The following is a 27,430-nucleotide window of genomic DNA, read 5'->3' as shown; positions in this document are numbered from 1 at the left end:
GTGGGGCACCCCGAGTAGGTCCCGTTCAGCCCCCGTACCAAGCAGCCTTCAGCGGGTGAAGGTGCCTACTGAGAATAGCTGGTCCCTGACTCACGCTGTGGACGCACCCCGCTTAGCTCATGTCCCCCTCCTCCCGGGACCAATAAACCTCCCTTTCCTGAGAACAGATTGACTCATCCAGGCTAAAAACAGTTGGGGGAGGGGGGGCTGGGACTGGGAGCCAGGACTCCTGGGTTCTCGCCTTGGCTCTGGGAGGGGAGTGGTGCCTAGTGGTTAGATGGGGGGGGGGGGCGCGGGGAGGCTGGGAGCCAGGACTCCTGGGTTCTCTCCCCAGCTCTGGGAGGGGGGTGGGGTCCAGTGGTTAGAGCAGGCGGGGGCTGGGAGCCAGGACTCCTGGGTTCTCTCCTTGGCTCTGAGAGGCTTCTTGGCCCAGAATCAAGGTTCCCACATCCTACATCTGGTCGGGAACCCCACTGCGCTCCCCCCCCCACCGAGGCCGAGCAGGGCTCCAGCCGCATTTCTCAGCACAACACATAAAGACAGAACCGCTCCGGCCCACACAAGGCCAGCAGAAATCCCGGGCTGCCTCGGCCCGGGCCTTGCCCATCTGCACGTACCCGTCCTCGGGGAGAGGCTGACCTGGCCCTGGCGTGGCAAACTGGCCCGCTGGCCCTCTCACCTGGGAGGCTGGCCGGTGTATTCAGTGCCGTGCCCAGCCTCCTGGCTGGGGTCCGTATCGAACCTTCGCACCCTGGCCATGTCGGCCTGCCCTTGTCCTAGACTTGAGGGTCTTAACGAGGGTCGCTTGTTACCACGCATGCCGGTCGGTTGCCAAGGCAGCTTCGGGGTTAAGCGACCCAAGAACCTGGTATCAAACACCCCCCCTTGAGCCCAGTGGTCCCGGCGCCCCAAAACTCAGGGTGGCTGCCGGGCCACTAGGCCTCAAAGCTTTACATGAACTGTTTACGCCCGTGCCTTATGGCATATAGGTCCAGAGGCTACTGCTACACCAAATCCAATGCCACCGCTAGTGGTATGGGCTACAGGTCTAGTGGTCAGAGCGCGGGGGCTGGGCTTGGAGCCAGGACTCCTGGGTTCTCTCCCTGGCTCTGGGAGGAGAGTGGGGTCTAGTGGTTAGAGCAGGGGGGCTGGGAGGACAGGACTCCTGGGTCCTCTCCCTGGCTTTGGGAGGGGAGTGGGGTCTAGTGGTTAGAGCAGGGGGGCTAGGAGGACAGGAGTCCTGGGTCCTCTCCTTGGCTCTGGGAGAGGAGTGGGGTCTAGTGGTTAGAGCAGCAGGAGCTGGGAGCCAGGACTCCTGGGTTCTCTCCCTGGCTCTGGGAGGAGAGTGGGGTCTAGTGGTTAGAGCAGGGGGGCTGGGAGGACAGGACTCCTGGGTCCTCTCCTTGGCTCTGGGAGGGGAGTGGGGTCTAGTGGTTAGGGCAGGGGAGGCTGGGAGCCAGGACTCCTGGGTTCTCTCCTTGATGCTCTCCCCTGACTGTGGAGGACAGGGCTGGCGGGGAGGAGAGGGCAGGAAGGGGTTAACACTAGCCAGACAGCAGCGCCTCCCGTCACTCCTTCCCCAGCCCAGACAGGGCTGTTTGAAGGAATCACCTCATTCCAGGCCGGCCTTGCCCAGCCCCTTCTGGCACCAGCCCCAGGAACGCACCCTAGCCAGCTCCTCCCCGCGCTGGAAAACAGAGCCCCCCAGTTATACATAGCAATGACCTCACCCGGCGCTGGGACGTGGCCACCTCTGGGGTGGGGCGCGGGGGCTGGGTATATGCGGACCCCTTGTCCAGGGCTGAGATGCAGCTGTCTCTGGGGTGGGGCGTGGGCCTCTGCTTGTCCCAGTGGGGTGACTGGAGTTGCCAGCGCGGGAGATGGTGACATATCCTCTCTCTGGGTCTTTCCCCGGCCCATCCCTACGCAACAACAGCTGCGTTCAGACAGCTCCCCACCGAGGAAACGGAGCTCTGAGCTGGAATTTCCACTGGGCCGGACGCCCGTCCCTTCTCCACGCCCAGCCTCAGCCTCTGCGGAGAAACAAGCCTTTCACTGCCGGGGGTTGCCCCACATGGCCCCTCCTCCATGTTCACCCCACCAGTCAGCCTGCCCCCCAACTCTTGGGCGGGATCAAAGCCAGCTCTCCCTGGAGGGGAAAGGTCCCATTCCCTGCCCCCCTGAGCCAGCCAGTCCCTGCCCTGGAGCCGGATGGGAGCCAGCGCCCCCCTATAGGGGAAAGGCCCCGTGCCCCATTCCCTGCCCCCCCGAGCCAGCCAGTCCCTGCCCTGGGGCCGGATGGGAGCCAGCGCCCCCCTATAGGGGAAAGGCCCTGTGCCCCATTCCCTGCCCCCCTGAGCCAGCCAGTCCCTGCCCTGGGGCCGGATGGGAGCCAGCGCCCCCCTATAGGGGAAAGGCCCCATGCCCCATTCCCTGCCCCCCTGAGCCAGCCAGTCCCTGCCCTGGGGCCGGATGGGAGTCAGCGCCCCCTAAAGGAGAAAGGCCCCATGCCCCATTCCCTGCCCCCCTGAGCCAGCCAGTCCCTGCCCTGGGGCCGGATGGGAGTCAGCGCCCCCTAAAGGAGAAAGGCCCCATGCCCCATTCCCTGCCCCCCTGAGCCAGCCAGTCCCTGCCCTGGGGCCGGATGGGAGTCAGCGCCCCCTAAAGGAGGAAGGCCCCCATACCCCATTCTCTGCCCTCCCTGAGCCATTTTCCCGTGTTCAACTTCCTGCCCTGGCTTATCCTTATCGGCAAAGCTCTAAACAGGAGAGACGACAGACAAACACAGAAAGTACCTTTCAGTCATTTATTGTTTTCTCTCTCTATATTTATACATATATAACCCACCCCCGGTAATTTGTTACGTCAATCGTGACACAAACACTTGCAACGAGGACCATAATACCTTTTGTCTGCGTTTATACCAGTGTAAAAAATAGATGTATAAAAAAACCAGATGAATGATACAAAAAGAGAGACTGGACAGATGTAAGCAGCTAGCTACATTCTAGCACTGTGAGGCACGGGTCCGGCGACATCACCTTTAAGATAATGGCCGCCAGGACTATTTAAAACCCCTGGATAAATATTCAAGAACCAAGCAAATGGGGGTTTGGGGGGGTTTTTTTGGTTTTTTTTTTGTTTGTGTTTTTAAATATCCAGCTAGAGGGCTGATTCTGTGATTTACCTTTAAGGCTCCAACAGGCAAGGGTTTTTGACCGCCAGACAAATATTTTCATTAAAGGCTGCATGCCGTTTAACCACTAGAGGCTTTTTATTAGGAAGGCACCAGAGTGCACCCATTACCTTTAAGACTCTGGCAGGCAAGCATTTTTAACCACCAGACAAATATTTCCATTAAAGGGGAGTGGTCACCTCTTTCCCATCCTCCCTCCTGTTCCTCCCCCCACTTCTGCTGGGATTGGAGGTGTTGGTTTAAAAGGCCCCAGTGGTCCCTGGGCCCTGCCTGTCAGGACACCAATTTTTCATCCGCCACAGCTCCCGCTGGAGAAAAGGAACAGAATGGCCCGTGGTCAGCCATGATTCCTCCCCCACTCCCACCCCCAGCCACTGTGGAGGGGAGGCAACGGGCATCTTAGAGGGCCGGGCTAAGGCAAAAAGGATAACATTGTTATTACAAGGGAGTGGGTACGCCTGGACGGGGAGTACTGGGGAGGGGGGAGAAGGAAAAAGAATGAAAGCGAGAAAATGAGAGAAAAAGAACAAAAGACCAAGTGAAAGAAAAGAAAGTGAGAGAGAGCTCCAAGAAAAGAAGGAATAAATGAGAATGATCAAAAGAGAGAGAAAGAAAATAAATGAATAAATACATGACAGGAAAAAAAGGAAACGAATAAATGAATGAATGAGAGGAAATGAAAGAAACGCAAGAGAGCAAAGAATAAATAAGAAAGACAAAGAGAGGGATCAAGGAAAAGAATACCTGAAAGATAAAGACAGTAAATGAAATAGAAAAAGAATGAATAATTATAAGAAAGAAAGACAATAAACGAGAGAGAAAAAGGATGCAAGAATAAGGAAAGAAAAGAAAAGAATGAATAAATAAACGAATGAGAGGACAAGACAGACAGATGAGATCCGGAGAACCCGGTGGGAGACCAGCCCTTATCCCCAGCCCTCAGCCGGCCCAGCAGCCCCCGGCGCGGCTAGGCCTGGATGAAGATGAGCCGGGCGGAGTACACCAGGTCGGCCAGGTAGACCAGCAGGTTGATGGCCGTCAGCACGGCGACGGCCACCAACTTATCCCAGTCGCAGAAGCGATTGCTGTGGCTGCTGCACCCGGGGGGCCGGTTCGGCACGCCACCCTGATTCCTGTTGAACTTGTAGATGGGCCAGATGACGGTGGCCGTGGCATACATGAGCACAGCCAGCAGCGTGTAGCCACTTAGGAACTTATTGAAGGCACAGGGCAGCCAGCCGGTGCACTCCCCGATGCACAGCACAATGACCACCAGCGAGAGGATGAAGCAGATGCAGTAGACGGCCAGGCACCACTTCAGCCCCTCGTGTTGCTCGTAGGAGACCGGCTCGCTGATGAAGACGAAGATGATGCAGGCCACGAAGGTCTCTACCACCTTCAGCAGCCCGGGCACGGAGGCCATGTAGCCCGTCACCTCGCCCGGCTTGGCCCGGGTCATGGTCACCTCCACCGAGTAGGCCAGGCAGGTGAGGCAGGAGAAGACGGTGGCAGCGATGCGGTAGTCCTTGGTTTTGCCATAGGCGGCGTTGTGCTGGATGTGGGTGACCGGGTAGATGACGGAGGCCGAGAGGCACATGAGGGTGGCGTACATGGCGAAGGTGATGGGGAAGTTCTTCCAGGAGACGGGTATGCGGTGCTGGAGCCCGACGAACTCCACCAGCAGCACCAGCAGCGTCATGGCAAAGCAGAAGCACCAGCAGAACATGCACCAGTCACCGTTACGGCCATTCCAGCCCCCCTGGTGCACCACCAGGCTGAAGGTGACGCAGGCGAAAAGCGCCTCCAGCAGGCGGACAATGCCCACTTGCGAGGTCAGGGCCTGTGTGTTGCCCACGGACTTGACGCGCTGGATCGGCATGGCGGGGTCACCTGGGGAGGAGGAGATGGGGGAGGAGAGTCAGGGCGCGGTACAGGAATCCGGCATATGCACAAAACTGGGCAATCTCTATCCACTCCAGCAGGGGGCAGCCGGGACGGATGGACGGACACACACATTCTCTCTCTCTCTCTCTCTCTCTCTCTTTCTAAGGGGGCTGTTTCAGTGCCTCTGGTCCGAGGTAGACACCCCATCCCCAGTCACCGGCAGGGCCCGGCTGAGCTGACCTTGGGGTTCATGACTCCAATGCCCTGTGGATAGCGCCAGGCTGAAAAGCTTGGGGAAAGGGGGCTGGGAGCCAGGACTCCTGGGTTCTCTCCCCGGCTCTGGGAGGGGAGTGGGGTCTAGTGGTCAGAGCAGGGGGGCTGGGAGCCAGGACTCCTGGGTTCTCTCCCCAGCTCTGGGAGGGGAGTGGGGGCTAGTGGTGAGAGCACGGGGCAGTGGGAATGTGCATCTCTGTAGCATGAATTGAGTGGGGAGGAGAAAGGGAGATGGAGGAAGAGAGGGAAAGAGAGAGCGGCCGAACGAAGGAGTGACTGAGGGCTCTGGGCTGGGACAGAAAGATGGGAGCATGATGGGGGCCCCCCAAGGCTGCGTGGCAGAGTGGGGGATGGGTCCAAGCCACCCCGGGGGCACTGCCAGGCATAGGGCAAATTCACAGGGGGAAAGATCCCCCCCCGACCGGTCCTGGGAGCCAGTGCCCCCCCTCCGGCCCAACCCAGTGTCCTGAGGGCCAGGGCCACCCCCTCCGGCCCCGCATGGATCCTGGGAGCCGGCCCCACACATGTCCTGGGAGCCAACAACTGCCCCCCTCCCCCGGCCCCACCAATGTCATGGGAGCCACCGCCCCCCCTCCGGCCCCACCCTGGGAGCCACCGGCCCCCCCTCCGGCCCCACCCTGGGTCCTGGGAGCCAGCGCCCCCCGCCACTCAGCCCCACACCATCTTAGGAGCCAGTGTCCCCCCTCCGGACCCACCCAGTGTCCTGAGGGCAGCACCCCCCACCCTCCGGCCCTGTCTGGATCCTGGGAGCCAGCGCCCCCCATCCAGCCCCACCCAGGTCCTGGGAGCCAAGGCCCCCCCCCCCGGCCCTGCCCCAGTCCTGGGAGCCAGCGCTCCCCCCTCCAGCCCTGCCCTGGAAGCCAGGGCCCCCCCTTCGCCCCCCCCCCCCCGGTCCTGGGAGCCAGGGCCCCCTCCCCCCAACTCCAACAGCTGGAACTGCTCAGCCAGGCCTAGAAATATCTTGTCATGGAGCAGGGAAGTGGGGGGGGGAATACACATAGGTCCCCTCCCCCCGAACCAAGCGGTCAGACGTCTGCTCCCCAATATGTCCCACTGCTCCCCATTGCCACCCAATGCTGCCCTGCTCCCTCCCCACCTAGCTTCCACCCACTGCCCCCCCCCCTCTCCCTGCTTGCTTGGATGCGGGGGTGAAAGGGTTTCAGCCACTGGGGCAGGCCAGGAACCTTCAGATTGAACTGGGGGGGGGGGGGACATATGGTTTATGAAGGGGGGGCAGGGAGGAGCTGAGAGCCGGATACTTGGAGGGAGACCTGTTCCCATACCCCAGTCCTGGGGTCCCTCCACAGCGGAGCAGTGGGCCCAGCCTGATGGTAGGGGAGGATGATCTAGTGGTTAGAGTGGGGCGGGGGGGCTGGGAGCCAGAACTCCTGGGTTCTACCCCTGACACACTGTGCACCCTTTGCACCACTCCTGCCCCTCTGCCTGCCTTAGTTTCCCCACCTCTGAGGAGAGGAGGGGCTGGGAGAACCAATCACTCAGTCAAGTTAATTAGTGACAGCGGGGGTGATGGAGATGGAGATGGTGAAGGCAGTTAACGGCTCCAGTAGGAGCCATGTCACTTCCTCTCGGTCCCTCCCTCGCACAGATCCGCTATGTCGTTGTCTGTCAGGCGGGAGCGGTGGCTGGAAACTCGCCCAGCCCCGGCCTTGCCCATGACGCTGGGAGCCAGACACCGGATCCCGCTCTGCCTGGGAAGAAACTAGGCAACTGGGCTGGGAGCCCTGCTCCTCCCTGACCATGGAACCCAGGAGTCCTGGCTCCCAGCCTCCCCAGCCAACCCACTAGACCAGTGCTTGCCTGTCTCAGAGCAGCTCCCTTGGTCTCTCGGGTAGTGCTGGGCTGGGGGCCAGAGAGGAGGGGCAAAGGGAGGGGGAGGAAGGGCAGTGTGGGGGGGCAGCCTGCAGCCGCTGCCCTTATAAGGCCTAGAGAAAACCCATCCCCAGCATGTTATTTTCCACCTCCCTTCGGCATTTCAGGGCCTTGGTCACAGGCCTGGAAGGAGGCTGGGCTTCCCCAGCCAGGCGAGCGCAGCAGGACGCCTGGGTTCTGTCCTGCCTCTGTGCAGGCAGTGGGGTCTAGTGGTTAGAGCAGGGGCTGGGCGCCAGGACTCCCTGGCCCTGCTGGGCTACCTGGGGCGAGCCACTACCCCACTCTGTGCCTCTATTTCCCCAGCTGTGAAACGGAGCTCACAACCCCGCGCCTTCCTGCCCCGAGCCCTTTGAGCGAGGTCTACGGGCACCCGGCGCTGGCCCAGGGCAGTGGATCCCCATAGTGCCAACAGCCCGGACAAAAGTCCCCGCACTCCCTTCTCCAACATTTCGATTCACGCCTCCCTGGGCACTGGCCCTGCTCTGCCACAGGAAGTCCAGGTCTCGGCTCTCTCTGGCAGAACCCACGGCCCATACAACCCTGCTGATGCCAGGGCCCCACCCACTCTAACCACTAGCCCACACTTCTCTCTCCCTAGCCTGCAGAACCCGCCAGGCGGGGCTCCTGCATTGCCATGTTGTGTGACCTCCACCCCACCCCACCAGGGGCAGTTCTGAGCCCTCCCTATAGGGGGCAGCGGGACAGACGGACACGCCCCACCAGCCCGCCACCCCCTGCAGGGCCCACCCGCCAGTGGGACAGACAGACACTGCCTGGTAAACTCCTTCCCCCAGCCGTGAGCCCCCCTCCCATGTCACTCAAGGGACCAAGAGATCAGGGGATGAATTATAGGGGCTCACAGTCATCCCCCCCACAGTCCCCTCTTCTGGGGGGCTGAGATTCTTCAGCTCCCTCCTTTTTGTGGGGTAACCGCCCCCGGCAAAATATTTACCCCAGTGTTGGGCCAAAATTCCTATGGGGGGGGGAATATGTTAAGAGGCATGGGGGCAGTGTCCTGTGGTGGGGCTTTTTGGGGGGGACAGAGGGGTAGCCCCACAAATGCTGCACCCCAGGTTTGACAGTCCCGCCCAAATCTCAGTGCAACCAGGGTGTGGCTGGACCCTGAGCTGCCCGAAATATCCTGCCATCCACAGGGCATAGCAACCCCCCCCAGAGGGACCAATCCCCCCCCCCAGAGGGGCTGTCCCCAGCCCCAAATCACAACGGACCCCTCTAATCTTGCAGAGCACCAAGTCACCCCACCCGCTGCAGCCCCCCCCACATGCTCCACTCACCCCCCACTAAACCCCCCACTTTTTGACCCAGCCTCCAGAAATCCTCCCAAGCCACACACCCCTCATTCTCCCCACAACCCCCCCAAAACGGTGATGCCCCCAAACCCCACATTGGGCTGGGTCCCCCAAAAAGTTCCGCTCATCCCCCCCCCCCAAAAATAACCCCTCGGTTTCGATCCAAGCCCCACACAGAGTCTGACCCCCCCACACGCCGCTCCCAGAGCTGGGGGTCCCCCAGACACGTTTCCATTGCGCTCTAGGCGCGATGCGTAGGAAGTGGGGGGCGCATGGAGCAAGAGATTTACCTGGCTGGGGGCCCGGAGAGGCGGCTGGGGTGCGGCGCTGGGGGCCCGGAGCGGATCTGGGGCGCTGGCTGCTCCGCTGCGCGCTAGCTGCAGAGATTTGGGAGCGCGGCGCTGGGCGGGGGGGTCTCTCCGCTCAGGGCGGAAAGGGCGTGTGGGGAGGGGGCAGACACCCCGCCCAGCCGGGACAGTGGCGTACACGTGCCATCCCGGGGAAGGGTGGGGCAGCGTGTGTGTCCCCGCCCCTCCCCTTCCCGCCCACAGGCAGAGACGGGACCCCCGGGCATGGACTAGGGACATAACCCCGTGCCCGTGTCCCCCGACTCCCCCCCATGTACCCCCACCTTCCCTCACCCCGGCAGACACACCCCAGAGCTCCCCCCATGCACACAGCCCCCCATCCCCCAGAGCTCCCACCCCCCTGTGCACACAGCCCCCCATCTCCCAGAGCTCCCACCCCCATGCACACAGCCCCCCATCTCCCAGAGCTCCCACCCCCATGCACACAGCCCCCCCATGCCCCAGAGCTACCAGCCCCCCATGCACACAGCCCCCCATCTCCCAGAGCTCCCACCCCCATGCACACAGCCCCCCCATACCCCAGAGTTACCAGCCCCCCATGCACACAGCCCCCCATCTCCCAGAGCTCCCACCCCCCCGTGCACACAGCCCCCACATACCCCACTGCTCCCACCCCCCCGTGCACACAGCCCCCCATCCCCCAGAACTCCACACCCAGGGGCAGGATACCAGGGTGGATGGGCCCCGGGGTCGGATCCGAGGGGCAGCATACCGGGGTGGATGGGCCCCGGGGGCGGATCTGAGGGGCAGGATACCGGGATGGCTTGGCCCCGGGGGCGGATCCGAGAGGCAGGGCAGGATACCGGAGTGGCTTGGCCCCGGTGCGGATCCGAGGGGCAGGGCAGGATTCCGGGGTGGATGGGCACCAGGGTCGGATCCGAGGGGCAGGATACCGGGGTGGATGGGCCCCGGGGGCGGATCCGAGGGGCAGGATACCGGAGTGGCTTGGCCCCGGTGCGGATCCGAGGGGCAGGGCAGGATACCGGGGTGGATGGGCCCCGGTGCGGATCCGAGGGGCAGGATACCAGGGTGGATGGGCCCCGGGGGCGGATCCGAGGGGCAGGATACCGGAGTGGCTTGGCCCCGGTGCGGATCCGAGGGGCAGGGCAGGATACCGGGGTGGATGGGCCCCGGTGCGGATCCGAGGGGCAGGATACCAGGGTGGATGGGCCCCGGGGGCGGATCCGAGGGGCAGGATACCGGGGTGGATGGGCCCCGGGGGCAGATCCGAGGGGCAGGGCAGGATACCGGGGTGGATGGGCCCCAGGGGCAGATCCGAGGGGCAGGGCAGGATACTGGGGTGGATGGGCCCCGGGGGCGGATCTGAGGGGCAGGATACCGGGGTGGATGGGCCCCGGGGGCAGATCCGAGGGGCAGGGCAGGATACTGGGGTGGATGGGCCCCGGGGGCGGATCCGAGGGGCAGGGCAGGATACCGGGGCGGATGGGACCCGGGGGCGGATCTGAGGGGTAGGATACTGGGGTGGATGGGCCCCGGGGGCAGATCCGAGGGGCAGGGCAGGATACTGGGGTGGATGGGCCCCGGGGGCGGATCTGAGGGGCAGGATACCGGGGTGTCTGGGCCCCTTAGGTGGATCTGGGGCAGAGAGGTGAAAAAGGAAGTGATCCAGGGAGGGTGCAGGGCAGGGCCGGGCCCTGCAGAACGGTTGTTATGGTGTTGCTCAGAGAATAAAGGTGTTTCCTGTGATTGCGGTAACTGTCACATCACTTCTGCAGTAGTGTCCCCAGCAGTGCCCCAGCCGAGGACTCCAGCGCTGCGAGCTTCGTCTCAGCAGTGCCCCACAGGCGGTAGCTGTGTTTGGTGGGACTGTTTTTGGTTTCCATGGTGACGGGAGTGGGGGATGGGGGAGGGGCTTCCCAGCTGCACTCCACATCTGGCCCAACTTCTGTTACCAGCGGGTGGGGCAGGGGTGACAGCAGCGCCCCTCCCCCAATACCGGGATGTCCCACAGGAGGCCCCGCCCCTACAGGATCTCAATATTTGGTTGCCCAGACAACCCTAGTGCCACCCCCAACTTCCAGCATCTGATCCAGGGGTTCTAAAACGTCATCGCACCCGGATCCGCTTCTGACAACAAAAATTACAGCCCCTAACGCCAGCCCTGCCGACCCCATTACAACGGGGTCGCGACCCACCGTTTGATAACACCCCTCCTGACCCCTATCGGGCCCCTCTCCCTGCCAGTGTGGCAGAGGGGAGCAGGGTCTAGTGATTAGAGCGGGGGGAGGGGGCTGGGAGCCAGGACTCCTGGGTTCTCTCCCCGGCTCTGGGAGGAGAGTGGGCTCTAGTGGTTAGAGCAGAGGGGGCTGGGAGCCAGGACTCCTGGGTTCTCTCCCCGGCTCTGGGAGGGGAGTGGGTTAGAACAGGAGGAGCCTGGGAACCGACAGAGCGCTCTGCGCTGCCTTTTAGCTCTGCAAGCCAGGAGGAACCCCCACAAATGAAAATTCCCAGCCCCCTCCCCCCACGACTGGCCAATCTGCCCCACCCCCCACACTCCCTCCTCAAGGCAGCCACTGGTTCCACTTCCCCTTTCCTTGGTGGCAGCAGAGAACAAAAGGTTCATTCACCCCCCAGCCCGGGCCCAAAGCTCCTTCCTGGAAGGGGGGGGCAGGGAATGGGGCTGGGGGCCTCTCCCCTGTGGGCACTGGCAGAAAATGGGACATGGGGCCTTTCCCCTCTTGTCAGGACCTGCCCAGAGCTGCCTCCTGTGCCCAGAGCCGGCATTGCAAGAAGCAGCCAACACCTTTCAGCAGCTCTCCTCCGGGCCCCTGCCCTCAGTCCACTTGGACCCCATTGGTTACAGCACGGACAGCGAGCCAGGACTCCTGGGTTCGCTAATTGGGCTCTGGGAGATTCTGGGCAGCAGGGAGCGGGGCAGGGGCTCAATAGGGGGCGCTCTGCTCTGGCTGTCAGCGCTGGCCCCAGTGCAGTGCTAGGGGACATCAAGCCAGCAGGCCCCGGATACCCAGCCCCCACACCCCACCCCAGAGGGGCCGCATCCCAGCGCCGGGCGAGGGGTCCCCGGATAACCAGCCCTCGCGCCCCACCCCAGAGGGGACGCACCCAGGGCGTGGGGAGCTCACACAAACGCCCAGCAGGGGGCAGCACTGTTTCACACAATACAACCTTGTGGCATTTATTACTGATTCCATCCCTCCACTGATACAATCCCACCGCTGGTTCCCATGCAGCATTCTTCACTTTGGGGTTGGGGGTCTGCCCTCTCCCGGTTCGGGGGGGAGGGGGAGGAAAAATTTCCATCTCACCAGGAGGGGGCAGCCTCACTCCGTATCTGGGCATGCTCCTTGGGGACCATCTGGCTGTGGTATGAGGGGGGCATGGTGTGCATGGGGGGGGAGGGGTCGTGCATCTGGAGCAGGTCAATTTCAGATTGTGAAATTAACCAGCTTCCATCCATGATTGATTGGCGGGAGAGACCTGAAGATTAGACAAGATTCCCAGAGTGGAGGTGTGGTTTGGGGGGGGACAGTGGGAGGGTCTCACCTCGCCCGACACCCACACCCTGCTGTTGGGCCAAAGGAACCGGCCACTTCAGCAGATGGAAAGGGGGACAGCTTGATCTGGTGTGGGGGAGGCGTCAGTACTGGGGGTTCCCACCATGGCTCCCCGAGATCTAGGGCGACAGGCAGCCCGGGAAGGCAGAGGGGACGATGGTGGCGGGGTGCGTTCAACTGGAGAGGCGCAGAGGTGGAATCCAGTCCCAGGACAGTGCAGATGGGGACAGGGCTGGGGGGGGAAGGTGGAGAAAGAGGGGAACAAGGGGGTGGAGGGAAGCAGCACACACTACAGGAGTCTGACCGGGATGCTATTTGCCAAAGGAGACCCAGCTCTGACCCCAGCCTCTGCCTCAGGCCTCCATGGGCCGCCGGGCCCCCCCAGCCGCCCGCAGCCCCCCCGGCTCGGTGAACTGGGTCTTCTTGGGGGACGGTGTCTCCTCCTTGCTCAGCACCTGTGGGGAGGCAAACAAGATAGCTTGATTCAGGAAGAACTGGGGAGGGAATCCAGGAGTCCTGGCGCCCAGCCCCCTGCTCTAACCACTAGGCCCCACTCACCTCCCGGAGGATGCGGTCTCTCAGTTCACTGTGGGTGAGGGGTCGCTCCTCTTCCTCACTCCCAGCTTCATATTCCTCCCTGGGGAGAAGATAAAGAGAATGAGGGGGCTAAGTATGTGTGAACCCCACTGCCTCCTGCGGGAGATAGAACCCAAGAGTCCTGGCTCCCAGCCCCCGCACCCTGCTCTCACCACTAGACCCCACTCCCCTTCCAGAGCCAGGAGAGAACCCAGGAGTCCTGGCTCCAGACCCCCATCCTGCTGTAACCACTAGACCCCACTCGCCTCCCAGAGCCGGGAGAGAACCCAGGAGTCCTGGCTCCCAGCCCCCCAGCTCTACCCCATCCCTCTCCTGGGTCAGGTCTTTCTAGACCATATGTGCTGTGGGTGGCAGGGGGGGAGCCCCCCCCCCCAATCCCATGGTTGTAGGGGGTTGGGGACACGGTGCTTACCCAGCAGTGGGGGGCCGCAGGGGGTACGCTGTGGGGGCGTAACCTGCCATCTGCCCCAGGAGCAGTCGAGCCGTCTCTTCGGGGTCGTAGGGCAGATCGTAGTTCTGGGGGGAGGCGGAAAAGGTTGGGGGATGGTCTGGGGGTGGGGAGCTCATTTCCTGCCCCCCCACATCCCCCTCAGATCATCCCATCCCCCTGATCTCTGCCCCAGCACACATCCTCCCCACCTCATCCCATCCCCCCCATCCCATCCCACTCCCTGCACCCCCTCACTTGGGACACATCCCCCCAGCACCGACCCCCGCAATTCCTCCCACCTGACATAGACCTGCCCCCTCAATCCTTCCCCCAGCACAGATCCCCCGCCCCTGGTTTCCCCATCCCATCCCATCCCCCAACGCCCCCCTCCCCGGCTCCCCCTCAGCTGGCACGGTCCCATCCCCCACCACTGTTGCCAGTACAGATCCCCCCCAGCTTCACCCCATCCACAATGTCCCATCCCCCAGCACCCCCCCATGCAGAACTCCCCCCCGCCCAGCTACCCGTACCTTGGAGGCCAGGTAGGAGCGCATGGCCAACAGCTCGTGGGCCCGCTGCTCCAGGAGACCCAGGAACACGGGGATGTTCCCATCCCGCACCACGGCCGAGCCCCCCAGTGCCTCGTCCAGCGCCGAGCACTGACAGTCCAGCTTCCTGAACAGCGACCTGATCCCTGCGGGGACAGACAGCCCGGACGCCTGGGGTCTACCCACAGCTTGAGGAGGGGGAGCTGGGAGCCAGGACGCCGGGTTCTATCCCTGGCTCTGGGAGGGGAGTGGGGTCTAGTGGTTAGGGGAGCAGGGGGGCTGGGAGTCGGGGCTCCTGGGTTCTCTCCCCAGCCCTGGGAGGGGATTTGGGTCTAGTGGTTAGAGCAGGGGGCTGGGATCCAGGACTCCTGGGTTCTACCACCGGCTTGCAGGGACGATGCGGGTCCCAGGACACGCCCCTCCCCCCCCCCCCGGCTCCGTACCCTCTTTGAGCTGTTCCAGGGTTTTCCTGGCCACCTTCTCTTTGCTCAGCAGCTGCTGGGCCTCCTGCACGACAGCCTCCTGCTGCATCTCCAGCGCCTGGGTCTGCGCCCGCTGCTCCTGCTGCTCCTGCTCGTCCTGGACCCGCGCCGCCTGGATCTCCCGGCGCACCTGGGAGGCCGCAGAAGGGTACAGGGAGGGCATGGGAGGGGGGAGAGGCAGGCAGAGCTGGGTATGGCCCTCGGAGGGGGGGCGGGATTTGGCATGGCCCTGGAAGGGAGCAGGGTTGTCTCTGGGGAACAGGGCCCCGGGGGCAGAGCCATGGGGGACAGAGGGGGAAGGGCTGTCTATGTGGGGGCAGTGCCACCATGCGGGGCATGGGGGGCAGGACAGTCTATGGTGCAGAAGGCCTTGGGAGAAGTTGGGAGGATGCAGGGCTTTCTGTGGAGGGGCAGGATGCTGGTGGTCAATGGGGGACAGGGTCTATGATGGGGGACAGTGGGGGGCAGGGCTGTCTGTGGGGGGCAGCGCCACCCTGGAGGGCGTTGGGGCAGGGCTGTCTGCGGGGGGCAGAGCTATCGGGGGCTGGCCCCCCTCACCTGGGCGATCCGCTCCCCCAGTCGCTCCAGCTCGTTGTTCTGCTCGTTGACGTAGTTGAACTGGGCGAAATTCCGGTCCTCAACTGGGAGGGGGAGGGAGGTGTCAGAGCCCCTGACCGAAAAGAGCCCCCCCCCTCCCCCGACAGACCCCTTCCCCCTGACTGGAGAAACCCCATAGACACACCCCCCCCCGGACCAGAGAGACATCTCCCCCCCTGACAGACCCCTCCCCCTCCCCCAGAGTCAGGTCCCCCATCAGAGCCCAGCCCGCGGACTGGAGAGAGAGCCCCCCGCCTGGGGCCGGATCCGAGCCAGCGCCCCCTGCCCGTCACCTGCTATGAATTTCTCCACCAGCACATCCAGGTCGTCCTCCCCTGTCATCTGTTGGATCTGCTTGAAGGCAGCTTCATAGGACTCCAGCAGCTCCTCCCTGGGGTCCCGGTGCTTCCCCTCGGCCTCCTCTTGCTCTGAACGGGGAGTAAACCGGACACGGTCAGAGCCCCTCAGCCACCGAACCCAGGAGTCCTGGCTCCCAGGCCCCGTGCTCTAAACACTAGACCTCACTCTCCTCCCAGAGTCAGGAGAGAACCCAGGCGTCCCGGCTAGTACCTCTCCTGCGCTTGGCCTCCAGCGCCTCCTGGGTGAACGTCCGCTCCTGCACCTTGACATCCAGGAAGTGGCGTAAGCGCCGGTCGTGGTCCAGGACCCGCTGCAGCTCCTTCATCTCGGCCCCATGCTGGGCCAAGTCCTTCTCCGCCTTCTCCCTCAGCTGCCCCAGCTTGGTCTGGGCCTCATCCCTGCAGGACGGGAGGGGAGCAATAAAAGTGGGTACCCTGCCCACAAACAGCCTGCAAAGCCCTGGACATAACCCAGGAGTCCGGGCTCCCAGCCTGCCCCCCTGCTCTAACCACTAGACCCCACTCCCCTCCCAGAGCCAGGGAGAGAACCCAGGCATCCTGGCTCCCAACCCCCAATCCCCTGCTCTAACCACTAGATCCCATTCCCCTCCCAGAGCCAGGGAGAGAACCCAGGAGTCCTGGCTCCCCCACTCTATGCAGTAGGAGATACCAAGACCCCGACCCTGCCCTTCCCGGGCTCCCATGGAGGGTGCAGGGGGCTCAGTTTCCACAGCCCGACTAGCCCTTGGCTTCTGCTGGAGGGGGCAGTGCCCTGAGGCAAGATCAGACAGGCCCGTGACATGTGTGCGGATGGGGTGGCCGATCCTGAGTGCACGGAGCAGCGGGTGGGGGGGAAGATTGTGGGGCCAGCAGAGGGGCACCCTGGAGACAGGAGGGGTTGCTGTGGGTCTCCTTGGCACCATGTGTCCAGCAGGGGGCACCAGGGGCCAGCAGGGGGCGCTGTGGGCCAGCGGGAGGCGCTGTGGGCCAGCAGGGGGCGCAGTGGGTGCCGGGGGCCCTACCTAGCATCAAAGGCCGAGGAGGAGGAGTCGATCACGGCTCCAATGGCTTTCCGCGTCTCCTGCAGCTCCTGGGAATCAAAGGGAGAAGGTCATAGGCTTCTCTCGGCCAATCAGCTCCTTCCGTTCTGGCCCCGTGTCATAGCGGGATCTCTGTCAGCCAATCAAATCCCTCTGTTCTGGCCCTGTGTCACAGGACCTTCACTGGCCAATCAGACCTCTCCATCCCACACCACTTTCTTAACAAGACCTTTGTTGGCCAATTAGATGCCTGCTTCCCACTGGGACCAGCATCAGCCAACCACAACCCTTCATTTTATGCACATCACCGGGGGGAGGGGTCCTATCAGACACCAATCAGAGCCCAACTGGTGGGTGGGGCCAAACCCTGTGTGCACCTCCCAGTGATGCCCATTGGTGCCTCAGTTTCCCACATTGGGCTCTGTGGGGACTGATGGGTCCCTGGTCACCATGTGACAGGCTGGGTACAGGGGGTACGTGCAGCTTGAACCATGAAGGGAAAAACGGGGTTAACAACCACCACCACCGGCTCTAACCTTTAGACCTCACTCCCCACCCCCAAGCCGGGGAGAGAACCCAGGCGTCCTGGCTCCCAGCCCCCCGCTCCTCTGGCAGAGCTCTCACCCTCTCCAGCCTGCGGTAAAGGTGTTCGAAGCGCCCACGTTCGATGCGCAGGGTCTCCAGCTCCTCGCGCAGGCTGGCGTTCAGCGCCAGCTGGGAGTTGAACCGGGCTGATGCCTGAAGAGAACCAGGGGTGCTGGCATTAGCCCCCCTGAGGGCCCAGGCACCTGGTGAAGCCTCCCAACATGGAACACAGCCTCACTCCCTGGGGCCGGCAATTACACCCCATTCCCCTCCCCGAGCCGGGAGAGAATCCAGGCGTCCTGGCTCCCAGCCCCTCTGCTCTAACCCCTATCCTCCACTCCCCTCCCCGAGCCGGGAGATAACCCAGGCATACTGGCTCCCAGCCCCTCCGCTCTAACCCCTATTCTCCACTCCCCTCCCCGAGCCAGGAGAGAACCCAGGCGTCCTGGCTCCCAGCCCCTCTGCTCTAACCCCTATCCTCCACTCCCCTCCCCGAGCGGGGGATAGAACCCAGCCCCCCCTCGCCTGCTCTAATCACTAGCGTCCCCTCCGGCAGTGACAGCCCTGCCCGCCGTCACCTTATCCAGCTGGTTCTCCAGGGTGCGCACCCTCCTCTGGCCCTGGGCCTTGTGCCGCTGGCTGACTCCTGCACTGCCCGCCTGCTTCGCCAGCCCTGCCAGCCGCTTCTCCCAGCTCCGGATCTGCCGGGGGGGGACACACCGTTAGGAACCACAGCCCGAGCCCCACGGCCTCACTGCCTTGGGTGCCCCATAGCACCCCCAAGAGCTTCTGGGTGATGCCCAGCAGTGCCCTTTGGGATGGATAAAGGAAGGGGGCACCAAAGCCAACCGCCAGCCAGAGGAAGGGGGACATCTTGGCCTGATCCCCCAGGCTCTGTCCCAGAGCATGCTGGGATGCACTGTAGCATCATAAGAACACAAGAACGGCCATACTGGGTCAGACCAAAGGTCCATCAAGGCCATTATCCTGTCCTCTGACAGTGGCCAATGGCAGGTGCCCCAAAGGGAATGAACAGACAGGTTATCATCAAGTGAGCCACGCCCTGTCACCCAATCCCAGCTTCTGGCAAACAGAGGCTAGGGACACCATCCCTACCTATCCTGGCGAATAGCCATTGGTGGACCTGTCCTCCATGAATCTATTTAGCTCCCTTTTGAATCCTGTTATAGTATTGGCCTTCACAACAGCCTCTGGCAAGGAGTTCCAGAGGTTGACAGTGTGTTGCGTGAAAAAAATATTTTCTTGTGTTTGTTTTAAACCTGTTACCTATTAATTTCACTTGGTGGCCCCTTGTTCTTGTATTATGAGAAGGTGTAAATAACACTTCCTTAATTTACTTTCTCTATGCCACTCATGATTTTATAGACCTCTATCATATCCCCCCTTAGACGCCTCTTTTCCAAGCTGAAAAGACCCCGTCTTATGAATCTCTCCTCATACGGCAGCCGTTCCATACCCCTAATCATTTTTGTTGCCCTTTTCTGAACCTTTTCCAATTCCAATATATATTTTTTTGAGATGGGGCGACCACATCTGCACGCAGTATTCAAGGTGTGGGCGTGCCATGGATTTATATAGAAGCAATAGGATCTTTTCTGTCTTATTATCTATCCCTATCTTGATGATTCCCAACCTTCTGTTCGCTTTTTTGACTGCCGCTGCACGTTGAGTGGATGATTTCAGACAACCATCCACAATGACTCCAAGATCTCTTTCTTGAGTGGTAACAGCTAATTTAGACCCCATCATTGTATATGTATAGTTGGGATTGTTTTCCAATGTGCATTACTTTGCATTTATCAACATTGAATTTCACCTGCCATTTTGTTGCCCAGTCACCCAGTTTTGTGAGATTCTTTTGTAGCTCTTCGCAGTCTGCCTGGGACTTAACTATCTTGAGTAGTTTTGTATCATCTGCAAATTTTGCCACCGCACTGTTTACCCCTTTCTCCAGATCGTTTATGAATATGTTGAATAGGACTCGGCCCAGTACAGACCCCTGGGGGACACCACTATCTACCTCTCTCCATTCTGAAAACTGGCCATTTATTCCTACCCCTTGTTTCCTATCTTTTAACCAGTTACCAATCCATGAGAGAACCTTCCCTCTTATCCCATGACTGCTTACTTTGGTTAAGAGCCTTTGGTGAGGGACCTTGTCAAAGGCTTTCTGAAAATCTAAGTACCCTGGATCCCCCTTGTCCACATGCTTGTTGACTCCCTCAAAGAATTCTAGTAGATTGGTGAGGCGTGATTTCCCTTTACAAAACCCATGTTGACTATTTCCTAACAAATTATGTTCATCTGTGTGTCTGACAGTTTTGTTCTTTACAATAGTTTCAACTAATTTGCCTGGTACTGAAGTGAGGCGTACCGGGTGCCTGTAATTGCCAGGATCACCTCTGGAGGCCTTTTTAAAAACTGGCGTCACATTAGCTATCCTCCAGTCAGTTGGTACAGAAGCTGATTTAAATGATAGGTTACAGATGACAGTTAATAGTGCTGCAATTTCATATTTGAGTTCCTTCAGCACTCTTGGGTGAATACCATCAGGTCCTGGAGACTTATTACTGTTTAGTTTATCAATTTGTTCCAAAACCTCCTCTAATGACACCTCAACTTGGGACAGTTCCTCAGATCTGTCACCCCAAAAGAATGGCTCAGGTTTGGGAATCTCCCTCACATCCTCAACAGTGAAGACCTATGCAAAGAATTCATTTAGTTTCTCTGCAATGGCCTTATTGTCATTGAGTGCTCCTTTAGCATCTCGGTCGTCCAGTGGCCCCACTGGTTGTTTAGCAGGCTTTCTACTTCTGATGTATTTAAAAAACCTTTTGCTATTACTTTTGGAGTCTTTGGCTAGCTGTGCTTCAAATTCTTTTTTGGTCTTTCTAATTATATTTTTACACTTCATTTGCCTGAGTTTATGCTCTTTTCTATTTTCTTCATTACGATTTATCTTCCACTTTTTAAAGGACGCCTTTTTGCCTCTCACTGCTTCTTTTACTTTGTTGTTTAACCACGGTGGCTCTTTTCTGGTTCTCTTACCATGTTTTTTAATTTGGGGTATACATTTCAGTTGAACCTCTATTATGGTGTCTTTAAAAAGTTTCCACGCGGCTTGCAGGGATTTCACTTTTGGTACTGTACCTTTTAATTTCTCTTTCACTAACCCCTACATTTATGTGTAGTTCCCCTTTCTGAAATCATTCAAGGCCTTGTGGGTAATTCCCCGCATAGCATTGTGGGATAGAGGAAGAGCCACACCGAGCCTCTCCTCCACGCCCATCCCATCCTGTTCACTCACCAGGGAACAGGAGAAGGGGGGAGCCCTGCCAGGGACACAGTCTGATTGCCGCAGCCCCACTCCCGTCCCCAAGCCAGGAGAGAACCCAGGTGTCCTGGCTCCCAGCCCCTCTGCTCAAACCATTAGACCCCACTCCCCTTCCAGAGGCAGGGAGAGAACCCAGGAGTCCTGGTTCCCAGCCCCTCTGCTCTAACCACTACATCACCCTACCAGTCCAGTGGTACCTCCTGGTCTAGCTGGGTCACCGTCCTCCTCTCGGCAGCCGCCTGCTCCTCCACCTGGTCCTGGTTCCGCAGCAGGGTGCGTAGGCTGCCGGCCTGCTCCTGCTCCCGCTGCCTGTTGGCACGGCCCTCCGCCACCCGCAGGTCCCACAGCAGCCCCTTCCGCTCCTTCTCTAGCCGCTGCAGGTCGGCCCTGTCGGAGACACCAGGGTGGCCAGCAGAGATGGGCGGCAGGGAGAGGCGCCGGGTGGCAGGCAGCGCTGGGGTGGGATGGTGGCAGTGGTGGGGCCCCATGGCGCAGGGTGGAGGGTAGGCGGGGTATGCTGGGGCCCAGCACGCAGGGGGCAGCGGGGGCTGGATCTACTGGAGGGTGTGGAGCATCGGGGGAAGAGGATGGAGAGAACTTGTGGGAGGGTGTGCGAGCTAGTGTGTGTGATTGTGTGTGTGTGTGATGTGGTGGGTGTCAGTGTGCGGGATCAGGTGGGAGATGGTGTGTGCGTGATCTGGTGGGTGTCAGAGAGATCTGGTGTGTGATCTATGGTGATCTGGCATGTGTTGGCGGGATCTAGTGTGATCTGGTGTCTGCGCAGTGTCGTGTGCGAGTGGGATCTAACATGGGATCTTGTGGGCAGGTAAGTCTGGGTCACCTGGTATGTGTGTGTGAGCTACGGTTTGAGTGTGGGTGTTCAAGTGTGCGAGTGTGATCTAATGTGAGCTTGTCTGACTGTATGCCTCTGTGTGATCTACTGCGTGTGATCCAATGTGGGACTCATGTGTGTGATCTCGTCCGAGTGAGTGTGAACATGTGGGGGGAGCGGGGCGGAGGGCAGTGACCCAGCCTAGTGTGTGTGTGTGTGGGGTGGGAGAGTGTTGCTAGGCCCACGTGGGTCGTTAGGGGGCTGAGTGTTACATCAATAACGCATCAGTGTGCAGAGGGGAGTGTGTCAGTCTGTGTTACGGTGTGTGGGGGGTGTCAGTTGCGTTGTATAGGTTTGTGTGTTGAACCTGCCTCCCAGCCCGGTGACCCCGACCCCTGGAATGTTTCCTGGGTCCCTCCCTCTAGCCTGGTGACCCCACCCCCTGGGGTCATTCCCAGGCCCCTCCCCCCAGCCCAGTGACCCTCCTCTCAGGGATAATTCCCAGGTCTCCTGCCCCAGCTCGGTGACCTGGGCCCCAGGGACCGCAAGGGGGTACATACAGCTGCTTGCGGATGGTCTCCTGGGACTGCAGGGTGTAGGCATGGCGGTCACCCTCTAGCAGCCGGAACTGGCGCTGCAGCTTGGCCAGCTCGCTCTCAGCTGGGGGGGGGGTGAAATGTGGGGGGGTCAGAAAAGGGGGAAGGGAATCGTTAGAGAAGGCAGCAGATGAGTCTGAGGCCTTTGTCATCTGAGGACAAGATTATCTTGTCACACCAAGGCCCCGTGACGTCACGCCAAGGCCATGCCCCATCATGCCAAGGCCCCATCATGTCATGCCAAGGTCTGCCATGGCCTCACCCTGTCACGTCAATACCCCATCCCATCACGCCAAGACCCCTTATCATACCAAGGTCCCACTTCCTCATTCCAAGGTCCCACATTTTGGGGTGAAGCATTGGTGTCATCCCAGCCACAAGACAATGCTCCGGACTGGGACAGAGTTGGGGGTGGGATATCAGGGGATCAGAGGGGCTAAAGGCAGAGGGCAGGGCCAGGTTCTCATCTCAGCCCCCGCCTCAGGGCCAATCCAGAGTCACTCCTATTTGCAATGGGGACAAAGCCAGGTTCTGATCTCAGCCCCCTGGGGTCAATCCAAAGTCTGTTAAGTTCAGCAGTCTGACTAAGTGGGGTGCTGCCCCCATCCCCAGAGGCAGGATTGGTCCTCTGGCCACCAGCCCTGCTGCCCCCCTCCCAGATGCCTTCCCCACAGCCTCTGGCTGCTGGGATGGCTCATCCCCAGGGCGGCCTGGCAGGGGGGGAACCCCTCACCCTGGCTGGGCTGATGGGGTAGTGCTGGGAGGGCCGGGGTACTGTTACCGCCAGCTCCTGGGACCGAGGGCATGGGGCAGGGATCGGACAGAGATGTGGGGCAGGGAGAGAAAACAGGGAGGGCACTAGAGTGGTGGGGTCACGAGAAGGGAGCCCCATGTGGCACTGGGACAACAGGCTGTGAAGGCGGGCACCCAGGGGGCTAGATAAAGGGGCGGGACCATGCTGGGGGGCACTGGAGCCAGAGCACAGGGGACAAGGCCGCACGGGGGGGCATCAGGGAGGCAGAGCACAGAGGGTGGGACCATGCAGAGTGCGTGGGGGGGGGGGCAGGAAGGTCATGTGATGGGTACCGGGGGTAGAGCACGGAGACGGGGCCGTGTGGAGTCACTGGGAGGACAGTGCACGGGGGCGGGGCCACACATGGGCACTGGGGGTGCAGTGCACAGGGGGCAGAGCCACGCAGAGGGCACCGGCGGCAGGTCCACGCTGGAGGCAGCGGGGTAGCTCCCATTCTGTCTGGTGGCAGCCTGGAGATGCCAATTCCTAGACTTCCCACAATGCCCTGGGGCAGAGCCTTTACCGATGCCCTCCAGGTCCAGGTCGCTGCCCTCCGAGCGGGTACTCGAGGCAGATCGGTGCAGCGGCATCTTCTCCTCCTCCTCTTCGCCGACAGCTGGCCAAGAAAGAGAGTGGGGAGAGAGAGAGAGAGGGCTTTTAACTGGACCCCGGCTGCCATGGCCCAGAGAGAGACAGGGGTGCAGGGGGCGTGGCTGGACACTGGGGGCACGCCGGGGGTGCCCAGCCCAGCACTGGGGCATCAGGAGAGGGGGCAACCTCCCGAGGCTCTGGGGCAGGCCTCGCACTGTCAGGCATGTGGCTGATTCTGGGGTGGGGCATCACAAGCCGAGGCTAACGCTGCCCCCGTCTCCCACCTCGTGCTTTGGAGGGGCTGGGGAAGGCGTGGGGCTGGTGCATAGGGGCTAGGAGGGTTTAAGGAGTTGGAGGGTGGAATGGGATTGGGGGGGGAAGGTTCAGGGAGCTGTGGAGTTTGGAGGGGGGTCATTTGGGAGCAAAGGATCAGGTGGTTCTGTGGCTGGGGGCAGATTCAGGTGGTCAGGGTGAGTTTGGGGGAAGGTTTGGAAGCTCAGGGGAGAGTTTGGGGGGAAGGTTCAGGTGGTAAGTGGGAATTTGGGTGGGTTATAATAAATATATGGAGATATACCTATCTCATAGAACTGGAAGGGACCCTGAAATGTCATCAAGTCCAGCTCCCTGCCTTCACTAGCAGGACCAAGTACTGATTTTGCCCCAGATCCCTAAGTGGCCCCCTCAAGGATTGAACTCACAACCCTGGGTTTAGCAGGCCAATGCTCAAACCACTGAGCTATCCCTCCCCCCTTGGGTTCAGGGGGTCAGTGGTGAATTTGGGAGGAAGGTTCAGGGGGTTGGGGTGAGTTTGGGGGAAAGGTTCAGGGGGCTCAGGGGAAAGTTCAGGGGTCAGGGTGAGTTTGGGGGGAAGATTTGGAGGCTCAGGGGAGAGTTTGGGGGGAAGGTTCAGGTGGTAAGTGGGAATTTGGGGGGGGTCAGGGGTCGGTGGTGAATTTGGGGGGAAGGTTCAGGGATCGGGGTGAGTTGGGGGAAGGTTCTGGGGGGTCAGTGGTGAGTTGGGTACAAGGTTTGGAGGCTCAGGGGAGAGTTTGGGGGGAAGGTTTAGGGTGGGGGGGAGATCTGGGATCCGATTTCCTTCCTAGCCCCAGTACCCCCCACCCCTGGGTGCTGGGATTTACCTCACTCTCCGGCAGCCAGTCCAGGGGGGATGGTCAGTGGGCTCGGGGGGAGCCCAGCCCGTGCCAGGCACAGGGAGGTGCGGGGATCACGCCTGGCCTCTCCTCGCCTGCCAGCATCGCCGCCCCCCACACCCGCACCACCCGAGTTGTTAGCAACCGTCTCCAGGAAGCAGAAATACCTCAGCCAATGGGGGGAGAGGACGGATCCCTGGGGGTGGGAGAAAAGGGGGACGTGTCAGATTAAGGAGAACAGGAGAGCCATGCTGGAAAATCCCCTTTATTCCCCCCACCAACCCCACACCTCCCTTTCCCCCACTCCACCCCACACCCATCCCCTCTCCCCACCGCACCCCAATCACAAACACACCTCCATCCCTCCCGCCCCCAGCCATGCAGAATGTTTACACTGCAGGGGACTGGGAGCCAGGACTCCTGGGTTCTATCCCGGCTCTGGGAGGGGAGTGGGGCCTAGTGGTTAGAGGGAGTGCAATGGCTGGGTTAACAGGGAGGCATTTATTTCCGAGCCAGGGAGCCCCCAGGTGCCTGAACCGGGGATGCCAGGTTGGGGTGGGGTCCTGCTGGGGTGCGGGGTGCCAGGATGTGGGGGAGGAGCCGAGGGGCTGTGGAGCTGGAGGCTACAGGGTGAGGGAGGACACGTGACACTGCTCCCTTCCCCAGCGGCTCTGTGTCCGGATGGGATGGCTGCTCTGTCACAACCACAGGGGGGCGCCACTGCTGCTCAGAGTTGTTTCATTTCACCTGGGTGCCCTCAGGTCGCTCTAAGACTCTGTCCCGTGTCCGCCCCCTCCTGTCATGCCAACATACCATCATGTCATGCCAAGACCCTACCCCAAAGACACATCAGGTCACACCAAGACACTGTCCCATCTCACCATGGCCCCAGAAACGCCCGCCACACCCCAGCTACAGAGGCCATGGCAAGCCAAGGACCCGTCATGCCAAGGCCCCATCAAGTCACACCATGGCCCCACTACACCACGGTCCTGACAGGTCACACCGAGGCCACATCACTCCAAAGACCTGTCACACCAAGGACCCGGCAGATCATGCCAAGGTCCCAGCAGGTCATGCCAAGGCCCCAGTGACCCCGTCTCGTCAAGGTACTGTCATGCCAAGACCCTGTCCAGTCACACCAAGACCCCGTCACACTAAGGTCCTGTCACGCCGAGGCCCAGTCACGCCAAGGCCACGTCAGGTCACACCAAGGCCCCGGCAGCTCACACCAAGGCCCCATCACGCCAAGGCCCCGGCCGGTCATGCCAAGGCCCCGGCAGCTCACGCCAAGGCCCCATCACGCCAAGGCCCCGGCCGGTCATGCCAAGGCCCCGGCAGCTCACGCCAAGGCCACGTCACGCCAAGGCCCCGGCAGCTCACACGAAGGCCCTGTCAGGTCACACCAAGGCCCTATATCCTGCCCTGGGGGGGTGATGGGGTCTCACCAGGAGGCCAGGCCAGGGGGCGGGGCTAGGCCAGGGGGCGGAGCCTGGCGCCACTCCCTCCCCCAGGCTCCTGAATCACCACTCTGAGCAGGGCCAGGCCGACATTGCGCATGCGCTATCCCAACAGCTCCCTTCTTCCTTCCCCCACCCTCCACCGAGGCCTCGCCCAGTGCGCAAACCCCGCCCCTTTCCGCTGCCCCCGTCCTCCCGCGGGCGCCCCGCGCATGCGCGGTTCCTCCTTCCCTTTTCTGTGGCGGGAGTCGGGATGCGAGTTGTGTGCTGAGACTGGGAAGTGGACGGAGGGCTGGGCCTGGGAGCATTGGGGCGCCACGTGCACAGCTGGGGCGCTGGATGCATTGGGGCATGTGCATAGCTGGGGGGGGGCGGGTGCATTGGGAAGCAGGGTGCACGGATGGGGGGGACAGGTGCACGGGTAGGAGGCCAAGGGCATAGGGAAGCAAGTGCACAGCTGGGGGGCTGGGCGCATTGTGGCACGTGAATAGCTGGGGGAGCCCGGTGCATGGGGGGGGGGATGCACAGCTGGGTTGCCGAGTGCATTGGGAAGTGGGGTGCACAGCTGGGTTGCTGAGTGCATTGGGGAGTGGGGTGCACAGCTGGAGGGCTGGGTGCATTGGGGAGTGGGGTGCACAGCTGGGGGATCTGGATGCAAGGCGGGGGGATGCATAGCTGGGTTGCCGAGTGCATGGGGGAGTGGGGTGCACAGCTGGGTTGCCGAGTGCATTGGGGAGTGGGGTGCACAGCTGGGTTGCCGAGTGCATGGGGGAGTGGGGTGCACAGCTGGGTTGCCGAGTGCATTGGGGAGTGGGGTGCACAGCTGGGTGCATGGGGGAGTAGGGTGCACAGCTGGGGGATCTGGATGCATGGCGGGGGGATGCACAGCTGGGTTGCCGAGTGCATTGGGAAGTGGGGTGCACAGCTGGGTTGCCGAGTGCATGGGGGAGTGGGGTGTACAACTGGGGAGGCAGGTGCATGGGCAGGGTCCTGGTACAGCTGCATGAATACAGCGAGGAGAGGGTGGGGCTGCTGGGGGCTGCGTGACTCACATGGGCCTCTGGTCACACACACACACACACCACGCGACACCCCAGCACAGGAAACCACCAAACCCCAACACCCCACCCACCCATCTGTGTTTGTCCCATCACAGCAGTTGCCATTCTGCTTGCGGTGCCTGTTGCCAGGGCACCGCGTGCCTGATTGGGCAGGGGACAGGATGTTGGGTGGGGAGATGATGATACCTAGGTCTGCTTTCCTATTGCCCGATCTCCGCCCCTTTGGGCTCTCAGCTTGGGCTACCTGGGGTCTCCACCGGGGGCCCCCACAACAGCCAGGCGGGGGGCGGGGGCGCAGCTGCATCCACGGGCATTTGCCTCCTGCTCACTGCTGAGTTCTAGACCCCGTTCCCTTCCCAGAGTTGGGCTAGAACCCAGGAGTCCTGGTTCCCAGCCCCCCTGCTCTAACCACTAGACCCCCACTGCCTGCACAGAGCTGGGGATAGAACCCAGGAGTCCTGGCTCCCAGCCCCCC

General features: G+C 61.4%; 2 protein-coding genes across 4 annotated transcripts; both read right to left on the bottom strand.

The window, feature by feature from the left end:
• Positions 1-2,792: 2,792 nt before the first annotated feature.
• On the bottom strand, positions 2,793-9,082 carry MYADM (myeloid associated differentiation marker). Of its 2 annotated transcripts, none has more exons than XM_005312168.3 (2): positions 8,865-9,082; positions 2,793-5,086 (listed from the first exon to the last, which is right to left on the bottom strand). In XM_005312168.3, the coding sequence occupies exon 2, from the start codon at positions 5,073-5,075 to the stop codon at positions 4,164-4,166; it is 912 nt and encodes a 303-aa protein (XP_005312225.2). In that variant the 5' UTR covers positions 5,076-5,086; positions 8,865-9,082; the 3' UTR covers positions 2,793-4,163. The 2 variants fall into 2 exon arrangements, with proteins under 2 accessions (XP_005312225.2, XP_042699153.2); XM_042843219.2 differs by lacking the exon at positions 8,865-9,082 and adding an exon at positions 7,193-7,214.
• Positions 9,083-12,073: 2,991 nt separating this feature from the next.
• Positions 12,074-24,630, bottom strand: ODAD1 (outer dynein arm docking complex subunit 1). 2 transcript variants are annotated; one of them, XM_005312186.5, is made up of 15 exons: positions 24,423-24,565; positions 23,216-23,308; positions 21,864-21,963; positions 20,669-20,858; positions 17,695-17,817; positions 17,156-17,269; positions 16,514-16,581; positions 15,703-15,890; positions 15,426-15,560; positions 15,094-15,176; positions 14,497-14,665; positions 14,036-14,199; positions 13,488-13,591; positions 13,037-13,115; positions 12,074-12,933 (listed from the first exon to the last, which is right to left on the bottom strand). In XM_005312186.5, the coding sequence occupies exons 2-15, from the start codon at positions 23,280-23,282 to the stop codon at positions 12,832-12,834; spliced, it is 1,686 nt and encodes a 561-aa protein (XP_005312243.2). In that variant the 5' UTR covers positions 23,283-23,308; positions 24,423-24,565; the 3' UTR covers positions 12,074-12,831. The 2 variants fall into 2 exon arrangements, with proteins under 2 accessions (XP_005312243.2, XP_042699151.2); XM_042843217.2 differs by lacking the exon at positions 17,156-17,269 and having other exon boundaries at positions 24,423-24,630.
• Between the last annotated feature and the right edge of the window lie 2,800 nt (positions 24,631-27,430).

Source organism: Chrysemys picta, chromosome 17 (assembly GCF_011386835.1).
Source record: "Chrysemys picta bellii isolate R12L10 chromosome 17, ASM1138683v2, whole genome shotgun sequence".
Taxonomy (NCBI): domain Eukaryota; kingdom Metazoa; phylum Chordata; order Testudines; family Emydidae; genus Chrysemys; species Chrysemys picta.
This window is presented reverse-complemented; position numbering and strand designations above follow the sequence as displayed.